Consider the following 21,886-nt stretch of genomic DNA (forward strand, 5'->3'; position numbering starts at 1 on the left):
CTACTTCTATTAAACAGTGAAAAGGATATTGCTCTTTGTGGTAGTAAATTAGTGCATGGGAAAAAAAATGTTTCTGATGAGCCTGTAGTGCAGTGTTTCATTCTAGCAGAGCTGAGAGATGAAAAACTTTTAAGTACTTTTTATAATGGCAAAAGAAGCTTTGATGCCTGTGATGACTTCAAATGGGAAGAGTTCACACAGCTGAAATTACTCTGCTCTAATTTAGAACAAACCAAAAAGCAGAGGCTGGAGAACCATATCTTACCAAGGCAGAACTCAAGGACAGAAAATATGAGCTTTGGCTGCCTTTATCTCAGATGTTCTTGATGGAATTCTTCAAGGTTAGTAGTCCTGCAGTTGTGGAGAGGATGCGAGGTTTTGATCTTGAGTAGGCACTTTTTCAATTGTTTCTATCAGTGGAAACAAGCTCAGTGCCTGTACTTTGTTAGTGACTGGAAGCTTTTGAGTTTTCTTAAAGGAATTTCCTGCTTATTTGACTTCTCCAAACTTAATTGTGCAAGGAAAGTTGGCGGCTCTTAAAGCAGTACTTTTGTTTCACAATAGAAGTGAATAAAGCTAAGCTTTTTGTTTCAGTTAGAGCTCTATCACAGTTGCAGCAGTCACTCTACAAAAATGGAAGTAGGGATGCTGAAGTGTAGAAAAAAACTGTTCTCACACCAGAGGTTGCTACTAAGCTTTGATTGTGGTTTAGTTCAAGCACTTAAATTTTCCTTAACAACTACATGACTGGAAGCAGTACAGCAGAGGGTGGAAGCTATTATGAACAGAGGCTCATCCACCCTTCCTCTAGGTGCTGCTTAGTGGCAGAGCAGGGTTCAGCAGCTGCCGCGTGTGCATCTGGTACATCAGTATTTCATTCCTTACTCTTAAACCCTGGCACTGTCAAGATGAGCCTTTAAACTACTTACTGCTGGTACAGGCAAACTGCTGCACTTAGATAACAGGACCTGCCCTAGAGCTGGTAACATCCTAAAACAAAACCAGATCCATCATTCACATGGAAGAACGTGGAAGCTGAAAAACTGAAACCTCCTGGGGATTCAGCTCAAATCATGGTTCTAATGCTAAGCCACCCATACACTGAAATGAGTTCCAGAGCAGTTGATACAGACAGCTGGTAGAATCAACTTTATTTACAGAATGTTACTGGGAAAGTGTCAAGTTAAAAAAGTATGAAAACAATCTTACAAGGACAAGCTGGTGATTGCATGTTTTACAGAGATTGTTTTATGAACAACCACTAGAAATATGGGTGACCCCCAACAGATTCCATATCTAATATCAGCTTGCTATTTCCATACAACATTGTCTCTGCTAGACTGAAACAAACCCACCACAGCATGCTGACAATTGTTCTATTAGTCAAGTGATTTTTTTTTTTTTCTTTCTGCTGCTGGTTTTGCATTCAGTGAGACTTTGAAAGAGCAATTCTGGTTCTGCTTTCACTTTTTTTTTTTTTTAAAAAGCACACTGGCCTAAGCTAGATAGAAGACATGACAGCAGTACTAGACTTAACACAAGTGAGAAAGTGAAGTGAGGAACCATGCAGTAAAGGATGGAAAAAACACTGAACTGTTCAGGAAAGTGAAACAGGCTTAAAAGGAACATAGTATTTTAAAAACCAAATATACACAGTAAGATCACAAAACTACCCCCTCCTCCCCCTTTCAAACCGCAGAACAAGACTCCAAAAGCAAGTTTCACAGTAATTGCATCAGTAGATGCACACCAGACTTAGGACAGTTCTTGGGACTCCCTTCTGTGCATAGAAGGGAAGGCAGTATAGAACATACCACACCTATGACTGAGGAGTTGAAGGGTGAGGATTTAAAGGCTCCATTTTGATGACCTTCAGTAACTTGTTTGGAAGATTAAAACAAGGAAAATACTGCAGCTAAACAAGGACCAGCACCAGCCCTCTTGGAAGAACTATGACCAGTAGGTACCAACAGTCTCTTTGCTTATGACAGATGAAGATTTGGCTTAGTATCACTGTACCTCAATGCCATTTGAAGACTAGACAATTCTCTCACTTGATGGCAAGAGTCATACACACAAGGAATCGGACTTCTGTTACGCAGACAGCAAGGTGTGGGCTTTTTCACTTTGATGCTAGCTACACTGAGTGCACAGTACTTGACAGATGTGTTTGAGGGAGACCTACAGGAGATGAGCAGCAAGAAAAGGCAAAGCAACTTTATCCTGTTCACTCACACTTAGGATATGCAACTTTAATCTTAAACTCCCACATGTACAATGGAGAAAGATCCAAACCATAGGCACAACTAAAGCTTAACTGTCATCAGCTACTCTTATGTACAGCTGTATAGATTCAAAAAAGCTATTCTATGTGTATATATACAAAAGATTGTTTATACACAAGTCTGTACACAAGGGTCTATACATTTAGTTCTCTGCAGGAGGAATTTATAGCTGCTACCCCTACACTAGAGAATATCAGCACTTCATTCACATATCTTACAAAACCAAAAAATAGACACTTCCAGGATTAAACTGGCTTTGTCTTGCATCTAAATTTCTTCAGGCTTCACTATTCAAGCCATAATGGATCCCTTAGTCTTGATGCAGACATGAGACCAGAACAGGTGCCATGTGCTTTAGTCTTTCAAAAGAAATCTTGCACAGAGTGCTAAAAATAAAAGCCCCAAAAAAACAAAGAGGTGAAGTCCTGACTATGGACATTTTTATCCAGTCTAAAGAATCACAAGTGTCCCACCCAGTGGTCACTGTTCACTGCCGATATTCCAGTTCATCTACACTGATGACTTTGGATGGCATGGAAGGGAGAGGCTGCTGCAAGACATCTGAACCAAACCACTTTGCAAGGCCAATGGGAGAGCCACTTCTCTGGCTGGGACGATGGTCAAGCTGCGTGTGCCCGTGAGATAATCCAGTCCGAGACGACACATTCTGAGGGGTTGTTTGCACACCAGCAGGTGATCCCTGTGCTCCAGTGCCTGTGAAATGTAAAGCTATTTGAAGTGGAGTAGTGAATTCGCCCAACAGTGCAATTTCCCCTACAGCAACTGATACCTCATACGAGCATTTTGCACGTAAACCAAACGTGACTTTTACGTTCTATCAGTCCTGGGAAATCAAGACCCCCTTGCTCATTTTCTTTTCAGTACTCCCACAAACCGCCTGACAAACACTACCAGTTCTGGACACAGTACCATGTAGGTTTTCACTGGAAAAAAAGCAGAGAACGTCTTACTGGAGGTAGATGGGTGGCCTTTCTCACCCAGAAAGGAAGGAAAGACTGCACATATGCTGCAAGACACAGATCCATCAATAGCAACACATCTTGAAGCTGAATGCTTCACTTGGATTTTCTTCTGGTATGAGAACCCATTGTAGGCAAAACTACTCTGGCAATTTAGATATTCATAATCACTATTCTTGTGTAGATAAAGTAGCTTCCTCTTATTCTATATATACTAACTGGAACACCCTGCCAGCATTTGAAAACCTCACACTCCCCTTGCATGTTTTAGCTTACCTGATCTTTGTAGTTGCTGTTGCATCATTGCTAGCTGCAAAGGTGTCCCAGAGCGTGGATTTAAGATGTGATGGCTGGCTGTTGGTAATGGATAAAAAGGTTGGCCAAGGATGGGAGCAGATATTCCTTGCAAGTGAGACAGGTCCACTCCAGGAGGAAGCATACCTGTTGAACAGCAATGAGGAAATCTCACCTAATAGGCAGAAGGACCTTGAAACAAAACTAACATATTATAGATGGACTGGAAGTTGCTACCTGGATTTTAAGAGCTTTCATGTAATAAACATTGCTAGTACTAAGTACCAATTTGTTCCCAATGCAAATGATAGCATATTCATGAAAGGGCTTAACTTAAGGGACAAAGTATGATTTACCTGCTTGCAGTAAAGGAAGATGTTGTGGATGAACCCCCTGTGACAGCATTCTCTGGACCAATCCTGGATGCAGTTGATGAGCAGGTCGCACAATTGGTACATGGGGAACAAGGGGTACTTGATGAACAGGACGGAGGAAAGGGCCTCCTGGTACTGGGGAGGCCATCGTGGGAGTCTTTCTACCAGCTGATTTAGGCCTGTAGTCTTGCTCTTTGGTACAACGATTTGCTTGGGTAAGAGGTGTGGAACATGCAGAGCGCTGCAGTGCAGGTAGTTTGGTACCTAAGGTGGGCAAAGTTTCTTGATCTGCATTCTCCACAGAACTAGACAGTAGATTATCTGTAGCTAGAATTGAATACAGCTATTATAATCCACAGCTCGAGATTGCATCTAATGAAAATTAAAGGTGATGACTATTAGATCACTAAATTCCAGGACTAACTGAACTTTATTTATATTCAATAGGAAACTTCTGGCTTTCCTGAATGGCATTAAGCTACCTCTCTGTTGTTGATAGTACTGAAGTACAATGTAATTGCAACTGGACACTGGTCTTACTGGGTCAGTCAGTATTAAGCATTTCTTCTTAACAGCCACTTATATCAGTCAATGTGACAAAACACTTCCTCAACCAGCTACATTTGGGAGAGGTTAATTGGTCTCAGCTTTAAGATGTTCAGTTAAGATGTTGCAGGAGGGCTGTAAGTTGCTTGTATTCAATTGCTGGTATTGTATGCAATTAATATTGTTAATATGCTAATTCATCCAAAAAGCTGTAAATAAGCAGTTTTTTTTCTCCAGGCTTCCTATGGTCAGTACCATTTACAAACAAGAATAACAGATGTAAACCTAACACTGCTGGAAGAATGCACTCAGGTGTACATCTCCTTCATAGCTCTCTAATCCTTCTTATAGATCCTTTTTTTTTTTTTAATATACCAGCCTGCACTCCATAAATCAGAGGTATCTTAAGTCAGGACACATGTAACAGAATTGAAGAGCTATAGCACAAGTCTCATTCATGTGTGTTAGTTTAAAGCCATTACAATACCTTCATTTGGCCTCTGATTTTCATCTTTACCATCACTGACTTTCAGTTTCCCAGAAACTGGCTCCTCTTTGCTCTTTTCCTTACTCTCATACATCTTGCGAATCACTGAGGTAGGTGTAAAGGAAGGAGACAGCTGCAGAGAACAGTAGAAAGCAGTCAGTGCTTATTGCCAAGGCTGCACTACCTTAGTTGTGAGTGGACATCAATTCTTGTATACCCTTTCCATTTGAAGCTCTGTTTAATCAGCTACTTAATTCACCAATTACTTTGGTTCACTATATTTCATCCCTTTATTCTGTAATTCAAGTACTTCTCTATTTTTTTTGTCAAAGTTTTATCTTTGTTTCTCACAGAGCTAGTTGAAACCTTACTTGTATTAACTCATGGATGACAAATCCAGGGAAAACTACTGCCTTAGCTGTCCCTTTCCCCATCTGAAGTTATGTAACACTTGTTACACATATAACAAGTTCTTGCAACTGTTTAGCAGCTAATGTCTTCTGCTGGCCCTAAACTGCAAGTACTTGACTGATCAGTTGGAAAGCTTAGATCAAAGCAACATACTACTGAAGATGGAGAGGCAACAGTCAGGTTTGAGGCTTTAGTTTTTTGAAAGATACTATTTCAGCTTTCATTTAGGTGAGTCACTTCATACCCCTACTGCAGACCAGTGTTTTCTACAGTGCCCAGCAACTTTCAACCCTTATCTTTTGGAAACCTGGGCATCAAAATATGAAGGCCTAGTTTTTCTGTATAGTTATCTTCCTTTTGTTTGAGAAGACTGGGTCAAGGAAACACTGGGGCTTCTTCAGTTCTGGGTAGCCCACCAATCAGAAAAGACTATCTTTCAAAGCATCACATGCAATTAATCCTTTCATTGTCATTATAATATTGCCCTTGTGATTCAATCTTCACATTCTTCTGCTGACTGTGGTTGCCACGATCTTGTTACTGCAGCTACCTTTACAGCTCTTTCTACAGTCATTGTGTACTGGGGTACTGACCATGCTAGTGATGGATGCTGTGGGGGCTGGAGAAGATGTATTCCCTCTGTGCCCTGGTGCAGGTGATTTAGTCACTCGCTGTTGTCTGTTGAAGAACAGGAAGTTAGAGGCAGTTCTACTCATGGCTCAGAATGAAAGTCAAGATTGCCAATAAACAATACAAGCCCAAGTCACATAGCACCAGTCTCTTCTGACAGAAAATATCCAAGTGGAAAACAACTGACAACGTGCCTTTTATGTTTTGCAGTCAGACACCTACCTGTTTCTATAGCCATCTCTGTTTTTGTCCATTTGTGGTTTTCCAAAGCCATGCTGATAGAAGTTTGCTGCCTGTATGGCTAAGTCATGTGGTAATGCTAGTCCCTCTAATGCAGCTTGTTGTATTTCCAGGGGACTCATCTGAAGTGGAGTTGGGTTGGAAAAGAAAACACCACAAATCAAAGGTTTTTTTTTTTTGAAAGAAATAATGCTAAAGGTTTACTGCTATGCCTTCACAAAGCATCTCCCCACTAACAGCCTCTATTTTACTGAGGGACAACAGATGCTTAAAAGCTCTTAATATAGCCTAAAATAGTTCTAATTACAATGAGGTTTTGAGATGGTACTAAATTAGACTCCACATTCTCATACTTGGAGTTAACTAGAACAAGCACATATTACATGTTTACTCAATAAACTTGTTTCCACGAGTTTTTTCTGGACTCCAAAATATAAGGAGAAAGATTATTAAGCAAATTTAACATACAAGCAAAAAGCACTTCAGTCTAACCTGTGCAGCAACTGGGCTCATGGGCTTCCTCACACCTGGAAATGGATCACCAAGCAATTGCTGAGAACCTTGTCCAAAACCTAATGAAAAACATTCAACAGCTGCATCTAAAAGCACTATCAGACCTCCCCCCCAGCACATGATATATACCCTTAAGTAAACTATTTGTACCCGAATTAAAGATCCCTTGTCAAGATTCTCAGCTTCCCATTTAGTCAGTTCCCAAAAGCAAAAGATAACCTCCTTCCTAAACCCACTCCTCTTTTTATTGCTGAGCATTACGTGGCATGGTGCAACTCTTTGGTTAATTCAGGTTATCTGCCTAGCTGTGCCCCTCAGTCTAATCACTGGGGCTGCAGAATGCGAAACAGTCAAGGCCTCAACACTGTGCAAGCACTGCTCAGCAGCAGCTACAGCAGTGCTCTATCAGCTTGTTACATACCTACAGCCTAGTGCTGTGCCAGCTGCTATAAAGAGAATAAACTCTTTCCCAGGTGAAAATTAGTTTATGTAGCAGACCACATTTCAATGCACCTGAATTTACTCTGAGTTCCAGCCGATGCTGACTTCTAGATTTTTGTGATTAAACAGAGACCAACAAGGATGACATCTTGTACACAGTCAAGAGGCAAACCTGTCTACCAATGTCACCAAGTTCACTGTTCTATGAAGAGTTCTCTAAAAGAAAGTGGAATCATTCCAGAAATCCATAAGAAACACTGTCTTGCAACAAGTCATACCAATAGGTGAAGATATTCTATGGCGCAGGTAATCTGCAGAAGCAGCTCGAGTTGGAAACACAGGTGGGATAGGAGGAGAGGGCGCCCTCTGTCCCAGCAAAGAGGCTCCAGGTTCCAAACCACTTATTAGGCCACTTAAGACATTTGATGAAGCAGGTCTGGTAATGGGTGGACCAAGAAGTTCCTATGAACACGTAACAGAAGAATGCTCAGAATAGCAGATCAATTTACACAGAAGGGTTCATTTTACTGGACTGCAGGCTATGCTATTTTTAGCAAGTTAGAAGAGAAGGCTGACTTGTGCAACTAGACACCAAATGTGGTAGAATTGGACACCTAGCCAGGTTTCACAGAAGCGGCTCTGGAACTAACACCTCCTATTTACTTCCATAGGAACTACAATAGATACAAGACATACAGTCACACTGATAAAGCAAGTTCTCAGCTGCAAAACACTCTTTTTCAACAGTCACCACCATTAGCTGTGCATTTCTGGCAGCCATTAACGAGAGCCTGCATGCCACGCTTGTACAAACCTGCACCAGTGAAGGTGACCACTGTCACACTGCTGAAACGCACCACTCAGCACCTCACTGTGCTGACATCCCCTGCTTAGTCTCCACAAACATTCAGCAAGCATCAATGAATGTAGGAGAGATCTGGCACCCATTGACATGTAGAGGAATTCCATTCCACACCTTTACTTTGCACAAATTTCCATGTCAGATGCCACTTCAACGCGCTGCCCCTCTGCTGCCATCTATCCCACAGCAGCAAAACATAACATTACTGACAGGTTTAACCTCTACTGCCATCTCACCAACATCTGCCTTTGACATGCAGGCAAACATAAAATAGGAAGTCTTACTTTCATAGCAACCCTTGTATGCTTTCAAATTATAATCATGGGACACGCATCATAAGACAAATTCACAGTTCAGTTGTAAATAGCTTCCTTTACAGGGAGAATAGCCTGACCCCTTACAACTGCCTTAAAGCCTTACTTCCAAACATTATTTTGCGTTTCTTTTTTTCCTAGTAGGGAAAAAGAAAAAATCTGAACAGCTTATAAGAAATACCTGCAGAATATTTTTTGATAGAGGCTGGCCTGGTATCTCTGGCGGTGACATTAAATGACTCTCAAGGCTCTGCTAAGAAAATGAAAACACTTTAAGCTACACCTCAATATGACAAGCAATGTATTCATTAAGACACAATCCACATTCCTGTCTCAGTGATGTTAACAGTTTTGTCTGTTCTGAGGACTACAGTTTAGTCATCAGCCAAATAAAATCCCAGCCAACTTAAAAGCTGAGCAGGCTCACTGATATTCCTCAAGAAAACTAGTGTTAGACTGCATGCAAACAGTTCAATAAACTCAAAGTACAACACTGATCCCTGAATTTCATTGTGCAAACTAGAAGAAATGCTAGGGCAAGTGGGCAACTGAAGCAACGCAGAAATAAGGAGCACTGGTACAGCAAGAAATACAAGCTTCAGCTAAGCATTAGTGACACCTAATTGACATATTTGACAGATGTCTTTGAACAGCAGTACTGAGGCACTCACTCATCTCTAGCATGTCTTCTACAAGGAGCTGACTGGGGGTATCTGCTATGCATGGCTGATGCCCTTTTTTTTCTTTTTTTACAAAGAAGTTTGCTTTTAATCAGAACATTGACAAGTTAAGTTCAAGTACAGGAACTTACGGAGCAGTGCCCTCTATAATAAAAACCAACAGAAACCTAATTGCTTTGGTTGGAGAAAATGAACAGCACATCTGTTTTATTACTGCTTTCTTCCACCTTCAAGCAATAAAATGGTAAATGAAAGCCACTATTTAATATCATGCCACCGGATTCAACCAAGCCCCACGCGTTATCAGAAGTGTAATGTAAGGGGTTTTCAATTTGCATCCTGTATTTTCACACAGATCCATTAACAGTTCACTAGAGACAGCTGTGTGTTACTTACATTGACTTTGGGCTGTGAAGGTAGAGTCCCGCTTGCCTTCATGCTACTGACCAGTTTGTTAAATGCAGTCATATCCCCATCTTTCTTGATCTGTCTGGAGCCAGCTAAGTTCAACGACTCCTCCATTTGCTCTGCCATAAATGGGGTAGCAACTTTCCCCTCCTGATCCACTTTTAGGCCTTTAAGCCCAGCTTCAACTTCTTCTACTGAAAGCACAACTCCTGAATGCGCTGAGAAATACAGAAGAAATAGTGGTGAACCACAGTGCCCTTTTTAAAAGCAAGCTCCATTCTTGTGCAAGAGTTGAATACAAACTGTTTGAAAACAGGGTAACAGCCAAAAAACTTGTTTTCTGATATCTGCACCAGCTGCTGAACAGCATCTTACCTGTACTTAGACATCTTCATATTCACACTGGAGGTATCATTGTGCACAAATAAGAGCATGTAAGGCACTGCAAGAGCCTGTTAAGTTTTCATTACCTTTAATTTACCCTGAGTGACAAGCCATTACTTCATTTGACAGCATATTAAGATTTCATTTACTTTTAATAGAGAATATTCACATGAAAAGACCGAGTTTAACTCAGAAAATCCTATTTCTTTTATTTCAGATTGTCTTACAGCCACAGTGTAAGGAGTGTCAAGCTGCCTGAAGCTATCATAGGTACAGAGGATACATACCTGGAGAAACCTTGATGCTTTGGACAATCAGTTGCACACTTAGTTGGTGTGCATTAAGTTTGAAGTAGGCTTTTTTGCCCCAAAATTAAGAGTCATTACAAAAAGATTTCACTGGCGTAATCAGAATAAGGTACAAATGTTAATAAGCAGTACTTGCATTTGTGTGCATGCATATATGCAAACTGATTACAAGGCTAGACAAGCATTATGGACCAGTTTGTTTGTCCCAAGGTCTGATACCTTAACAGAAAAGAGAAAGGCACATGCTATGAATGCTGAAGCAAGCACTGACCCAAAGAAACAAGATTTTTTTTGGAAATCTGGGCAAGAAGGCGAGACGAAGCAATGATTCAGACATGCAGAATGAAACATGAAGGAAAAGCATGATGTTGGTGGAGAGGAATTGGACTGGAAACTCCGTAGTACTCATAAGTTATGAGAACACACAACAAGTCAGAGTGTGAATGGAAGCTTCCCCCAGTTCTTTATTCCTTCATTGCTGTTTCGTGAGGATCAAAGTTTAGAAATGGTTTAGTAGGAAATTCAGACCAAGCAGAACATTGAAAAGACTTGCACTTCTATTTAAGTCAAATTAAGAAAATGTTTTCCACATGTTAGCCAGACAGTTCCTGCTCCTGAAATGGATGCTTAAGAATATTTGCAGCTCTTGGATGATTTCATACCCAGTTGCTTCACACAGATTGTGGAACAGCATTACATTTTGTTCAGTCCATTTCACAAGGCAATACATGCTGCTTGCCAAATGGAAAATAATTTGGAACAAGACTAAGATTTAAAAAAGAACACATGTATTTTTGTACCACCATGCGTGCTGTGGTGCCAAACGTGCAAATGCATAACTGAAAAGTCCCTTAAACATCAAGTTTAAGTCAGCTCTGAACTCATTTGAAAATAGAATTCACTTTTGCTGGCAACTGCTAACAGGAAGTTACCTGCAGTCCCATGATTCTAGTTAGGTTAGTGTAACTGAGGCAAATCTGTTCCTATGTTGTACCTCAAGGTTAATTGTTTAATTAGAAAACAGAACAGCAAACAGATCACTGTGACTCAAGTACTAGCAACAGTCTTGAGAGATTTGATTTTAGTATTAACAGTTTGAAGAAACACTAATATCCTCCAGCAGTCGTTCATCTTTTTAGATCCCAGCACTTAATGGATCGATGTGATCCACTGAAGATCCTGGCAAGAATTAAAACAAGTTTTTGGTAAACCAGAGTTCAGATACTACAGTTTCTGAACTGACATTACCAGTCTCAAGCATGACAAGCTTAAATAAAGGCCAGAGAAAGCATGAATCTCAGCTCAAGATTTGCATCATCCTAAGTTATGATCATTACTGGCCAGTAAATGGTCTGAGAGTTGATGTCATCCTGTGATCAGGATGAAAAGAATTAGTGAAGACACTAACATAACTAAGATTTGCTGATTTTGTGGTCTGTAGTGCCAGTAAACCTGTAGTGCTTCCTACTTCTGGACTTGGTAGTTGATGTATCCAGAACACCAAGCCTCTTGGTTTGAGGTACTGCACAATGAGAACTCCACGATATCTGAAGAGGCACTTACTGCTCTCTCTAAGCTTTTCCTTGTTGGCTGAAAGACTTGAGAGAAGAGGTTTTAAGTCCACTTTGGCTTTCTGTAGCATTTCTAGGATGTCCACTTTGTTTTCAGAGTGGTCTTCCAATGGAATGGGAGCAAAGTAGTTTCCAGAGTTCTGGCCAGGGGAGAGAATGGCTTGCTCTAGACCTGAAACAGCAAAACCAGGAGCACTGCCACATCAGTTTACCAACCCAATGTCTCAAGATGAACATACACTGGTAACCAAGTTCAACAGGTCACTGAAGTTACGCCTCATACCCTCTGCCCAAGGTCAGCTGAAAAGTCATTATGAGAACGACAAGAACGCTTATAAAAACAGAACTTATAGCTGCTTACATTAAGAACTTCCAAAAGAACATCAGGTGCTTGAACTGCGGGAGATGCACTGTTCTAAAGTGTACCTGCCACATTCTCATTAAACATGTAGGAGGGAATACAAAAGAAAGAGACCACGCATTGTTCTGCAGTCTTACCTGCTAGTCTCTCCAGTTCCTCATGGGGTGTAGATCTCAAGCTGCTTGACCGACTTCCAGAACGACTGGGATTAGAAAACCACCTGCTAAACCTGCTGGCAGACACTGAGCCTTCCCCTAGCACATCTTCTATCATCTAGATTATGAGGGAAAAAAAAACAAACAAAAAAAACCAGAAGCTTACCATCAGAAGCATCTTTGAGAGGCTTCACTGTACAACCAAGATTATTCTGTTATAGATAATGAGATGGGGACCCTGGAGTTTAGAAATTTTGAAATGCTTTCTCCTTCAAAATATAATAGCATTTGTATAACCAGTGCTGGCAAAAGTCCATTACATCTTTCATTTATACCAAAAATTTGTTCAGATTTAAATAAGAACTGAAACAGCATCACCTAAATGCTGCACCTATGACATTTCAAAGTGGATGTGTGAGAAAAGCAGCAGAAGCATGCTCTAAAAGAGATAAAGCAAGTTATAATATAATAGTAATTCTGGCCAGATATGGGCCAGTCTTGGTCCCTATCACAGCACATAAGCAATACTTTGATTAGCCGAGTTTCCTGCAGCCATGACTCACTTCAGCTCCAAGGACAGAGCCTTGGATGATGTGCAAGGACAACTCCCCAGCCTTGGAGTATTCCACAACAGGTGGGGCAGAAGGCCAGCAGCCAAAGGCTACCTGCTTGCACTTCACATCCTGAACTACTCTGTGCCTAAGAGGGCTGCATTCTTCAGATCAGTTGAGTCTAGCAGCCAGCTCCTTCTCCCTTCCGCCTGACCCGGCTTCACTGAACGGGACTTTGTTGATCAATCAAAAGCCACTCCCATTCAGAGACTGTTTACTCCTTTGCTACATGAATTTCAACAGCAGAGCATTGTAAAACTTAAACTAAAGCTTCTTGTATCTTGCAAGAGAGTCCAATTAAAAGTTTGCTCAATGGGTATAGGTGAAGTTTCATCATACAACATTTCAGACCAAAGAAATAACAGCTTTCTGCCACCAGAGAAGTTCACTGAAACAAGTGGTGCTCAATACTATTTACAACAGCAACAAACAAGATAGTGATTTTGAGTCTTTCTTCCTTCTTTGCATTATTACAAACTCAAACTTTCTTTAGAGATAAAGAGAGAACATTCAGAAGTAGTGTCCTAGCACACGAAAATTCAAGTTCTGAAAGGCTGTCTTAGACTTGCACATCACATTAAGCAACTTTAAAAGCAAGGCACTGTAACTGGACATAGTAGCAATCTGAAGTTTCTCTTATGAGTACACTCAGCTTAAAGGAAAAGCTCACCGAAGCCAGGCCAGGAACACTTTTATCCAAGTTAAAAAACTCATTGAAGTCAAACTCCCCTGGAGCTGGTTCTTGTAAGACAGCTTCCCTGGGAACTTCTTGATCTGCTGGAGTTTCATTGGTAAGGACAGTTTGCACTTCATCTTCTTCTGCCACTCCACCATTGCATTCTATCCCTTAAGAAGAAAATCAAATAGCTGCTGAGTCACTACACTGAAGTATTTCCTATGCAAACAGCGCCTAACAGGCAATACGTTCACCCAGCCATTACAGCTTCTGATAGGAGCAGCACAAAGCTGTGCTGGGGAGCTTCAGACTGGACATAAAAAATCCTTTACAGTAAGGCTGGTTAAACACAAACAGGATTCCCAGAGAAATGGCTGATGCCTGTCAGCATTCAAGCAGCATTTAGACAACGCTGTCAGTAACGTGCTTTAACGTTAGGTTAGCCCTGACGTGGTCGGGCAGTTGGACTGGATCTTTGAAGCTCCTTCCAACAGAAGTTATCTATACTGCAATGGCTGCAGTCTGCCACAACAGAAACCAAGACTTGCTACATTTTCAGTAAAGGAATTCTAGTCTGTAATTATGGCTATCTGCTTCAAAACCTGAAAATGAGACTTGCCATTGAAACAGTAGTTAACTGTACCCTAATCAACCCAGGAAAGTACACAGAACACAGATGAGATGTACTGTTACACTAAGCAGACAAACAGATATAGCTATTCCAGTATGGTAACAGCAGCTGTTCTTCCATGAAGAATCCTTTGGAAGCTTCTGCTTTCTGCCTAGAAATTCCACAGACGAGGCTCCCTGAAAGCTGGTACTTGATATAAACATTCTTAATATTATTAAGAATGTATGTAAGTAACGTAAGTATTCCTCCTATTCCCCTCAGCAAGAGAAGTATACACATAAAGGGTTACTAAGCTTGCAAGAAAGCTGAAACTTAACACAAACCTAATGTAATTGGAACTATGTATTCACTTAATATAGTACAGCTTAATTCTGAAGAGTACTGGTTTATTTTGCCCAGCTGTAAAATTGTTAGCATTAAGCAGCCATCTTCCTTGCCTCAGTCAAGTTTGTACTACAGTTTTTGCTAGGGCAGTGGTAGAGCTGTGATGTCCAACAACCACAGAGGGTTCAGATTTAGCCTCCAAATTCAATTTAAATTTATGTTGCTGTATGCAGCTGTACAGCTGTACGTCCAACCCAGTATTTCTAATGCATGCACTACCATAGGAAACAGAATATTTGAAGTATCTCAAAGCATAGTTAGCTTAGTTTAAACCAATTCTTTATCATTAGGATACAGAAGTAGACAAAATCCTTTCAGCAGCCTACAAATTCCCAAAAGCTGTCCATATCCATAAAGTTTCTTCCAGACCCTCAGTTCTGCCTTTCAGACTGCAAAAACTTTGTAAGTGATACAACATTACTCCGCAGCTCATAAGCCTTCTGCTTTAGCATAACCTAAAGCTATGCAGGACAGAGGCTGGTAAACTGCGTTACCCCGACACTTGCCCATACCTGTAATGGAATCATGTCTACATCCAGCAACACGGAACAGACAGAAAAGCCTCTGCCAGATGTACCATTACCTTCTTTCAGCGAGGCTGTGCGCCTTCTTGTACGTTTTCTCCCTTTGTGATCTTCCTCTAGAATTTTGTCATCAAAGCCTGTGAGCTCAATCGTTTCAGACTGACTTGTAGGACCAGCAGAGAACCACTCAGGTTCCTCTTCTGTGTACGAGTCATTCCTTCTCCGCTCCCCAAAGACACGTTTGCTATCACCAAATTCCCTCTGAAGTGGGATGTTAAAAATACTAAGTTAACCACTGGATGTAGTTTCATAACATTCCTCCCTGACCTCCAAAGCAGATGACACTATTTCCCACCCATCATCTTGTTTTTCTTTTTTAAAGCACATTCAGCTTGCTTATTCAATTTTAAACTTTACAGCTGAATTTCTGCTTCAACAATGAAGGCTATTGGTCTGCAAAGGCCTGTATAAACTCAGTTCTGTTTCCTGAGAGGAAGGTATGTTGTATTGTTTAAAACAAATATCTTGAAGCATAAAAGCTTCCACCTGCTGACAACAGCTAGGTCAAGAACTATGAACTATCAGACTTCTTAGTATCTTGCATTTATCACAGGAGATGTTTGTAGGATACACAGAACTGGATGTATCCCAGTTCTTCTGGAAAAGGATTGACACCTGAAGCTCTGAGCGCTCACCCATTAGATCACAAAGATTCTCTTTAAGAAGCCCACTTGTGTGGAACACTGAACTGCAGTTAGTCTGTTCCTGTCACTTTTAATGCAGACTGTCCAAAACCACGTTAATATCTAAGCAGGAAAAAAGAACAAACCCTGAAGCGTTTATCCTTGTAGTCCCTCTCACGATCTCTGTCTCTTGCATCTCTCGAATCACGTATATCTTTTTCACCACCCCTGTGGTCTTTATCAAAGTTACGTGAAGAGATAATTCTTCCACTGCCAATCCTACGTCCACCAATAACACGGACACCATCATTCTCTTTTTCTAACGGACTGCCTGCTCGACGTGAGCTAACAGCTGCAGTTACATGACAGCCACCTCCAAAGCTTCGTCTCTGTGGACTTAAGACAACATCCAGGTCATCCTCTTTCACTCGCTCTCTTGGATCTACAAATCAAAGATCACACAAAGTATTTAGTTGAATGTAACAGCAAGCACAAGCTAGTTATCCACAAGATAGCCTTCTATTCCACAGCCTTGCTGCTATCCTAGAGCTTTTTGAAGGATATCATCCATAATTTATTTTTGTGAGGCTAACTTAGCCATGCGCCACAGAAAGATGAAAATTGAAATTCACAGCTGGATATTTAGGAATCATTGTTCCATCACCCAGAAAGTCCCTGCTCTCATCTAGATCTCCTAAGTACTTACCCAATCTTGAAGCACAGAAAACTACCCTCTGTAACTGCATAATTACAGATGTACTTACTACTACACTGAAAAAATAGTAGGTGATAACAGACTGCTAAGTTCCATGGAGCTACTTGCATACCAGAAACAAGTTACACATGGAATCACCAATGTCTCCTTGATACTTATTTCATGTAATCAATTTTCAGATATTTTTATCATTTGTCATCCCAAAGGAAAGGTTTTGCCAGCAGCTTACATTTAACTTTGATTCCTCTACTGTAAGAGCACACTCACCTACTATCCTACGCATAAGAGAAGTCCGATCTGAATCCAAATCTTTTTTAAAGCTTTCCACTGGTGAAGTCCTCCCTGAACTCGGATATAAAGATGCATGCCACTTCTCTGGATCCCAGACACCATCACTATGAAAACAAAGAAACAAAGTTGCAGGATTGCTTACTACTTCTAGTCTAGTAAAGAAACCATAACACTGCTGCTGAAAACTAGAACTCACTATCTGCACAAATGAGATCCACCTCCCACCTAACTTCTCAATCTTTAACTTACTACACTTCATGACCTCATATGGTATTCCAGATCCACAAATGTAAGTATATCATGTATGCTTAGACTGTGGAACATAGGTTATCCCACCAGGTATCAGGGAAGTTTGCCTGACACGGTGATAAAAATAACTCAAGTGGATCAAGTGTCTCAGCAGCATTCTGGAAACTCTCTCAATCTCATACTTGTCCAAAAAAAACCAATCTGGTATTGGAGATCTTGCTGTTTAGCAATGTTCTCAGCACAAGCCAGGAATCCTCTCACCTTCATTTTAAAATGAGGTACGCTGTTAACGTGGGAGAGCAATCCATTAAGCAAGTCAGCCTGTTGCAACATGACCTCGTCAGTGCTGTACACCCACCTATATCCTTGGTACCACTTTAAGTAAATCAAACAGCACAAAAATCATGCTGAAGCATAGTTTTTGCATGTCTATGAGTTATTTTCTGATGAGTCTTACATTTCCAAGCGTAAATTTCCCAACTAGAGCATCCAGCCTCCTCTACTGGATTATTACTTCTGAAAACACTTCAGTACACTTGCAGCAAAATAAGAGAAACTTTCTAGCTAAGAACTACTTGATATTTTAACTTCTGTTTTGGAAATTGATGCATGCAGTTTTCTGTATAATCAAGAAAATACCTGTCATATTTTTCAGAGAGACAAGAAGGTCTTTGCTTAGAGTAGGGACGCTCTTTAATATCCAGCAGTTCCTCCTAGAAAAAAAGCAAGCAGTTTGAATTCTCACCCAGACAAGATTTAAGTGACTCAAATATTTGTTCCAGACCACCTATTCAATGTAACCATTTCATCTGACAAGCCATGTTTCCCAATGTGTTCATTTCCTGTTAAATAAGACAGTGAAAAGTTGAAATTAGTTTATTTTTCAGTTCTTTCACCAGTAGCCTTTGAGCAAACTACCCATTAATCAGGACTATACAGCTCACCTCCCATTAGGTCTGTCTACTATGCTGGAGACAAGGTAATGCTGTTTGAGAATCAAGGAATCTCACCTGTAACACTGATACACTGCAGAGTAAGTTACAGCATCATGATCAGCACAGAACAAATTTTAGAGTGTGATTCAGGTGCCAAGAGAGTATTTCACTGAGTAACTTAGAATTCAGACAACATTTACATGAGTCAGTACAGGACTCATATAATCCAGAAACCAAAGGTTTCCAAACAAATTAACAGTTTGAATGATCCTGAAAGCTGGTTTCTGAAAGTGATCTGGGATAGTCATACAGACTTATATGACAAATCAGAATGACTTCAGGCATATGACAAAGCAGTAGCAGCAGTGCTTAGCAAGTAAATTCATATTTCTTCTCATATCTACTCTACTGTAGATGACAAGAGCAAAAGAATCAGTTTTACTCATGAACATTAACCTCAACCACCTTAACCACACTGACATGAAGTACTAAGCCTTACTAGGTCAGGTTGGACTTCATTGACACTTAAGGCTGTCTACACCAGCCTTGTTTACTCATCCATTTCCCTGCACAACTTAGCTTACAAGCACAACAGATATACTGACATTGGAGCCAGCAAGTTTTCAAGATGGAATGAAAATTGCTGCGTTCAATGCAATGCAAGATTCAGTTTGTAAAAATAAAAGCATTACACAACATCAATTACTAAAGCAGATCTGGAAATTCCAGACAAGCTTGCCATTTCTGACCATCACCCATTACAAAATATCACCTATAGTTATTCTACCCAAGACAAATTGATGCTGATTGATATTTCAGTTTTACACTTCCTACCAGCTACCAAATACCCTCTTGAGTTGATAGCTGTGCACCCTGACTAGCCAGCCATTGCAGGGAGACTGGCAATCTACCTCTCACTGCAGCTTGCCACGTTCCAAAAGCTCTTATGGTGCGATCAGTGCTTTGAATCACAGTTACACATAGTAAAGATGCACATCTCTAACTGTTTATATATCTTCTGTAGATGGCCTTTCTTCAACCTGCCTCCCTTCTAACAGTAGACACCACATCAGCCATACTGAAGAAAGCTCTGTCATCCAAGAGTAAAGCATTTACACAACAGCTTTCACATCATCCCCATGCATCTAAAACCAGATCAGTGGCTGCACTAACAAGCTCTGCCAAGTTTTACCCAGGTACCATAAAATGTACTTCCTGAGCATAACCCTGTACTAGTCCTCAGCAAAATGAGTTTTTCCCCAGCACCATCTGACAACCTGGACAGCAAATATTTAAACAGAAGGAGGCTGGACTCTCTGCCCACAGTCTCCTAAAATAAACTTTGATCTACGAGGAACATCAATGCTGTAATACTATCATAGCCTGATGTAGGTATGAGGACTATTGACAACACTGTCCAATACCAGACTTGGAAATTTACTATTTTGTTGGCCACGAGAGGGAGTTCATAGACTTCAAACAGATTTCATTGCAACTTCTCTACTGAAGTCAAGAGCATTTCATTTATGAGCTGCACACCCTGGAGCAACAGCTTCTAAAGCACTAGAAGACACAGCCTGGAATAGACAACATCTTGTCTTAAGAGTAGACTGATGACAGCACTTCCACAGTGCAGCTTATTTTGTTCCTTTGTTCATTTTTTTTTTCTTAATTCACACAACAGTGCTTGTAAGGAAAGAGAAAAAGGTATTTCTAGCTGTCACTGAATACATGTTCAAGCAGTTCACAAGGACTCATCACATGAACCAGCTGTTGTCCCACTGTAAAATAATCTAAATTATTAGAGGAGCTCTCTCCCTACTCTAAATCAGCAGCACATGCCCTGAAGCAGTGTCCCTCCCACCCCTGAACAGTATTAAACTGATCATGTGAAAACCACTTATGCTGTCAGTGATATCAAACAAAACAGTTCACCAAAAGAAAAACAACAGTATTGGGCAAGATATTTTAAAAGAGTCAAGAAGGGTGAGAAATCAGACTCTTTGGAAACCAGCAGATAATAGACTGGTGCTTTCTGGCACTAATTCTGCCACTTCATTCTGATCAGAACTACAGGCAATAACAATACTGGATATACAGCTGCACTGCTTTATTCACATACTAAGCACCAGCACTGAGTACAGACCAAAAAAGCACTCAATTTGCAGTTGCATTCATGAGGAGCTGAACAATACCAAGCAAGGACAGGCACAGATTTTCTAACGGGCAGTTTAAAGATAACTCCTCTCCTCCACTTCAGGAATAATTCAATATCAAGCTCCAAACACTACTACCCTCTGCGTCTTCAGTTAAGATGTACATCTCGTCTAAGAAAAGGGAGGGAAAGAGAGAGCCATACTATTCCCACATCAGTTTTGCCACTGTGACACCAAGCTGCTTGGCTTCTTTCTAATGTCTAGTCAAAATAAGGCAGCCCTGCTATCTCAGCAGGGCAGAGTCTCACTGATAACTTTTCTCCTTTTAAAAAAATACACAATCTCTAAGAATAAAACAGTTCTGCATTTCTCAAGTAAGATAACACAATCAGCAGCAGCAGCATGCTGTCTCACTCTGTTCCACAGTTTGAGCCATTTGCTGTAAAACAAGTTAATAGATTTCTACACAAAGCAGTGACCACCTGTTCCCACAGCTTTCAGCAACAGGAAAAAAAAACCACAACTGCCATTAAAAGTTTTCTAAAAGACTGTTTCAGCAGTGATACCAAAAGCCCAAACAAAATTTGAACATTAAGCCCTACAGTATATTAGCTCCATATTGAAAGGATCTTTATTTGCAAGTTAGTTAATACACTGAGTATAAGAACAATGGTTATCACAGCTAAATGTGAGCACCTGTGCTAAAGCTTTCACACTGAGCACTAGTTAGAATCACATGTGAACATGCTTCTTAAAACTTCACTATGAGCAACTGCAAGTAAAATTACAAAAGGCATCTTAACAGGCACAGACTGAAGCTGCGATTACATCTGGTGGGCTGTATGTTGTAAAGAAATTGGCCAATTTAAACTAACACTGCTGAAAACAGAACTATGAAGCACAAATGCTGAGAAAAGCTAGAAGAGCAGCATGCTTCAGCCTCTCCAGCACACGCTCCAAAGTGCTCAAGTACTACAATAAAGCAGTGGTAACGAAACATCTGTTGAGGACAGGGCTGTGCAGCTACATCACACATAACGTGTGCCCTGTGTCCTGCAGCAAGTCCTGACCCACACAGAGGCTGCTTGCAACCATGGTCTCCCTCCTTCATTACCCGCGGCCAACAGCTCCGTGCACAACTTCCACAGGCACTTACTTTCGTATAGCGATGGGGGTATTTCGTCGCAGTTCTGTTCAATTCCAGAAAAGCATCACCATTCTCAGCTTCTGTTATGCCTCCTCTTTTATCCATGGCTACGTCAAAGCCTTTAACCATGGACCTAGCGAAAAACAAACGAAACACTTCATTTGGGAACGCGCGTCGCCGCGTCAGGAGCAAACACTCCGGGCCGGAGCAAACCCCGCACCCAGCCGAGCAGACAGATAACCGCGCAGCACAACAGCACAAGGGCTCTCCGCTCCGCCGGCTCCATCGGAGCGGCTCCCCGCCCGGCCCGGCCCGCCCCCCGCAGCGCAGCGCCCGGCTCCGGAGCGCCCTCGGCACGATTCGCCCCGCGGCCCGGCGCAGAAGGAGGCGCGGATCTCCTCACGGCGCCGCGTTCCGCTCGAGGCCTCGCGGTCGCCCGCGGCGCTTCCCGCTCCGGCTGCGCTCCTCCCCGCTCTCCCGCTCTCACCCCTCGGGCGCTTCACGCGCACCGGGCCGGCTCCGCGCCCTGCCCGCCTCCGGCCCCTCCGCGGCTGCCTCGCGCGCCCGCTCCCTATTCGCCCGACTCTGTCTCTCCTCAGCCGCCGTAACCGGGGCCTTCCGCCGCCCGCCCCGCACCCAT

The 21,886-nt window shown here is 41.5% G+C and overlaps 1 protein-coding gene across 4 annotated transcripts; it reads right to left on the bottom strand.

Moving 5' to 3' along the window:
- Positions 1-1,134: 1,134 nt before the first annotated feature.
- EIF4ENIF1 (eukaryotic translation initiation factor 4E nuclear import factor 1) lies at positions 1,135-21,852 on the bottom strand. 4 transcript variants are annotated; one of them, XM_052689309.1, is made up of 19 exons: positions 21,734-21,852; positions 21,256-21,379; positions 17,648-17,721; positions 16,736-16,863; positions 15,900-16,195; positions 15,130-15,331; positions 13,526-13,701; positions 12,227-12,362; positions 11,721-11,900; positions 9,454-9,683; positions 8,559-8,630; positions 7,480-7,663; positions 6,740-6,819; positions 6,230-6,369; positions 5,971-6,055; positions 4,967-5,099; positions 3,916-4,197; positions 3,542-3,706; positions 1,135-2,999 (listed from the first exon to the last, which is right to left on the bottom strand). In XM_052689309.1, exons 2-19 carry the CDS (start codon positions 21,373-21,375, stop codon positions 2,773-2,775), a joined length of 2,910 nt encoding a protein of 969 aa, XP_052545269.1. In that variant the 5' UTR covers positions 21,376-21,379; positions 21,734-21,852; the 3' UTR covers positions 1,135-2,772. The 4 variants fall into 4 exon arrangements, with proteins under 4 accessions (XP_052545269.1, XP_052545267.1, XP_052545268.1 ...); XM_052689307.1 differs by having other exon boundaries at positions 3,916-4,260; XM_052689308.1 differs by having other exon boundaries at positions 3,916-4,260; positions 8,559-8,627; positions 21,734-21,851.
- Between the last annotated feature and the right edge of the window lie 34 nt (positions 21,853-21,886).

This window comes from Tympanuchus pallidicinctus, unplaced genomic scaffold, assembly GCF_026119805.1.
Source record: "Tympanuchus pallidicinctus isolate F22 unplaced genomic scaffold, pur_lepc_1.0 scaffold25, whole genome shotgun sequence".
NCBI classification, from domain to species: domain Eukaryota; kingdom Metazoa; phylum Chordata; class Aves; order Galliformes; family Phasianidae; genus Tympanuchus; species Tympanuchus pallidicinctus.

Bases quoted from the DNA above. Each gene is read 5' to 3' on its own strand.
- EIF4ENIF1 (XM_052689307.1), bottom strand. From the start codon at position 21,375: ATGGTTAAAGGCTTTGACGTAGCCATGGATAAAAGAGGAGGCATAACA. The intron at 16,196-16,735 runs GTGAGTGTGCTC...TTTGATTTGTAG, and splicing joins TCTTATGCGTAGGATAGTAG to ATCCAAGAGAGCGAGTGAAA. The intron at 4,261-4,966 runs GTATTGTAATGG...ATTCAATTCTAG, and splicing joins AAATCAGAGGCCAAATGAAG to CTACAGATAATCTACTGTCT.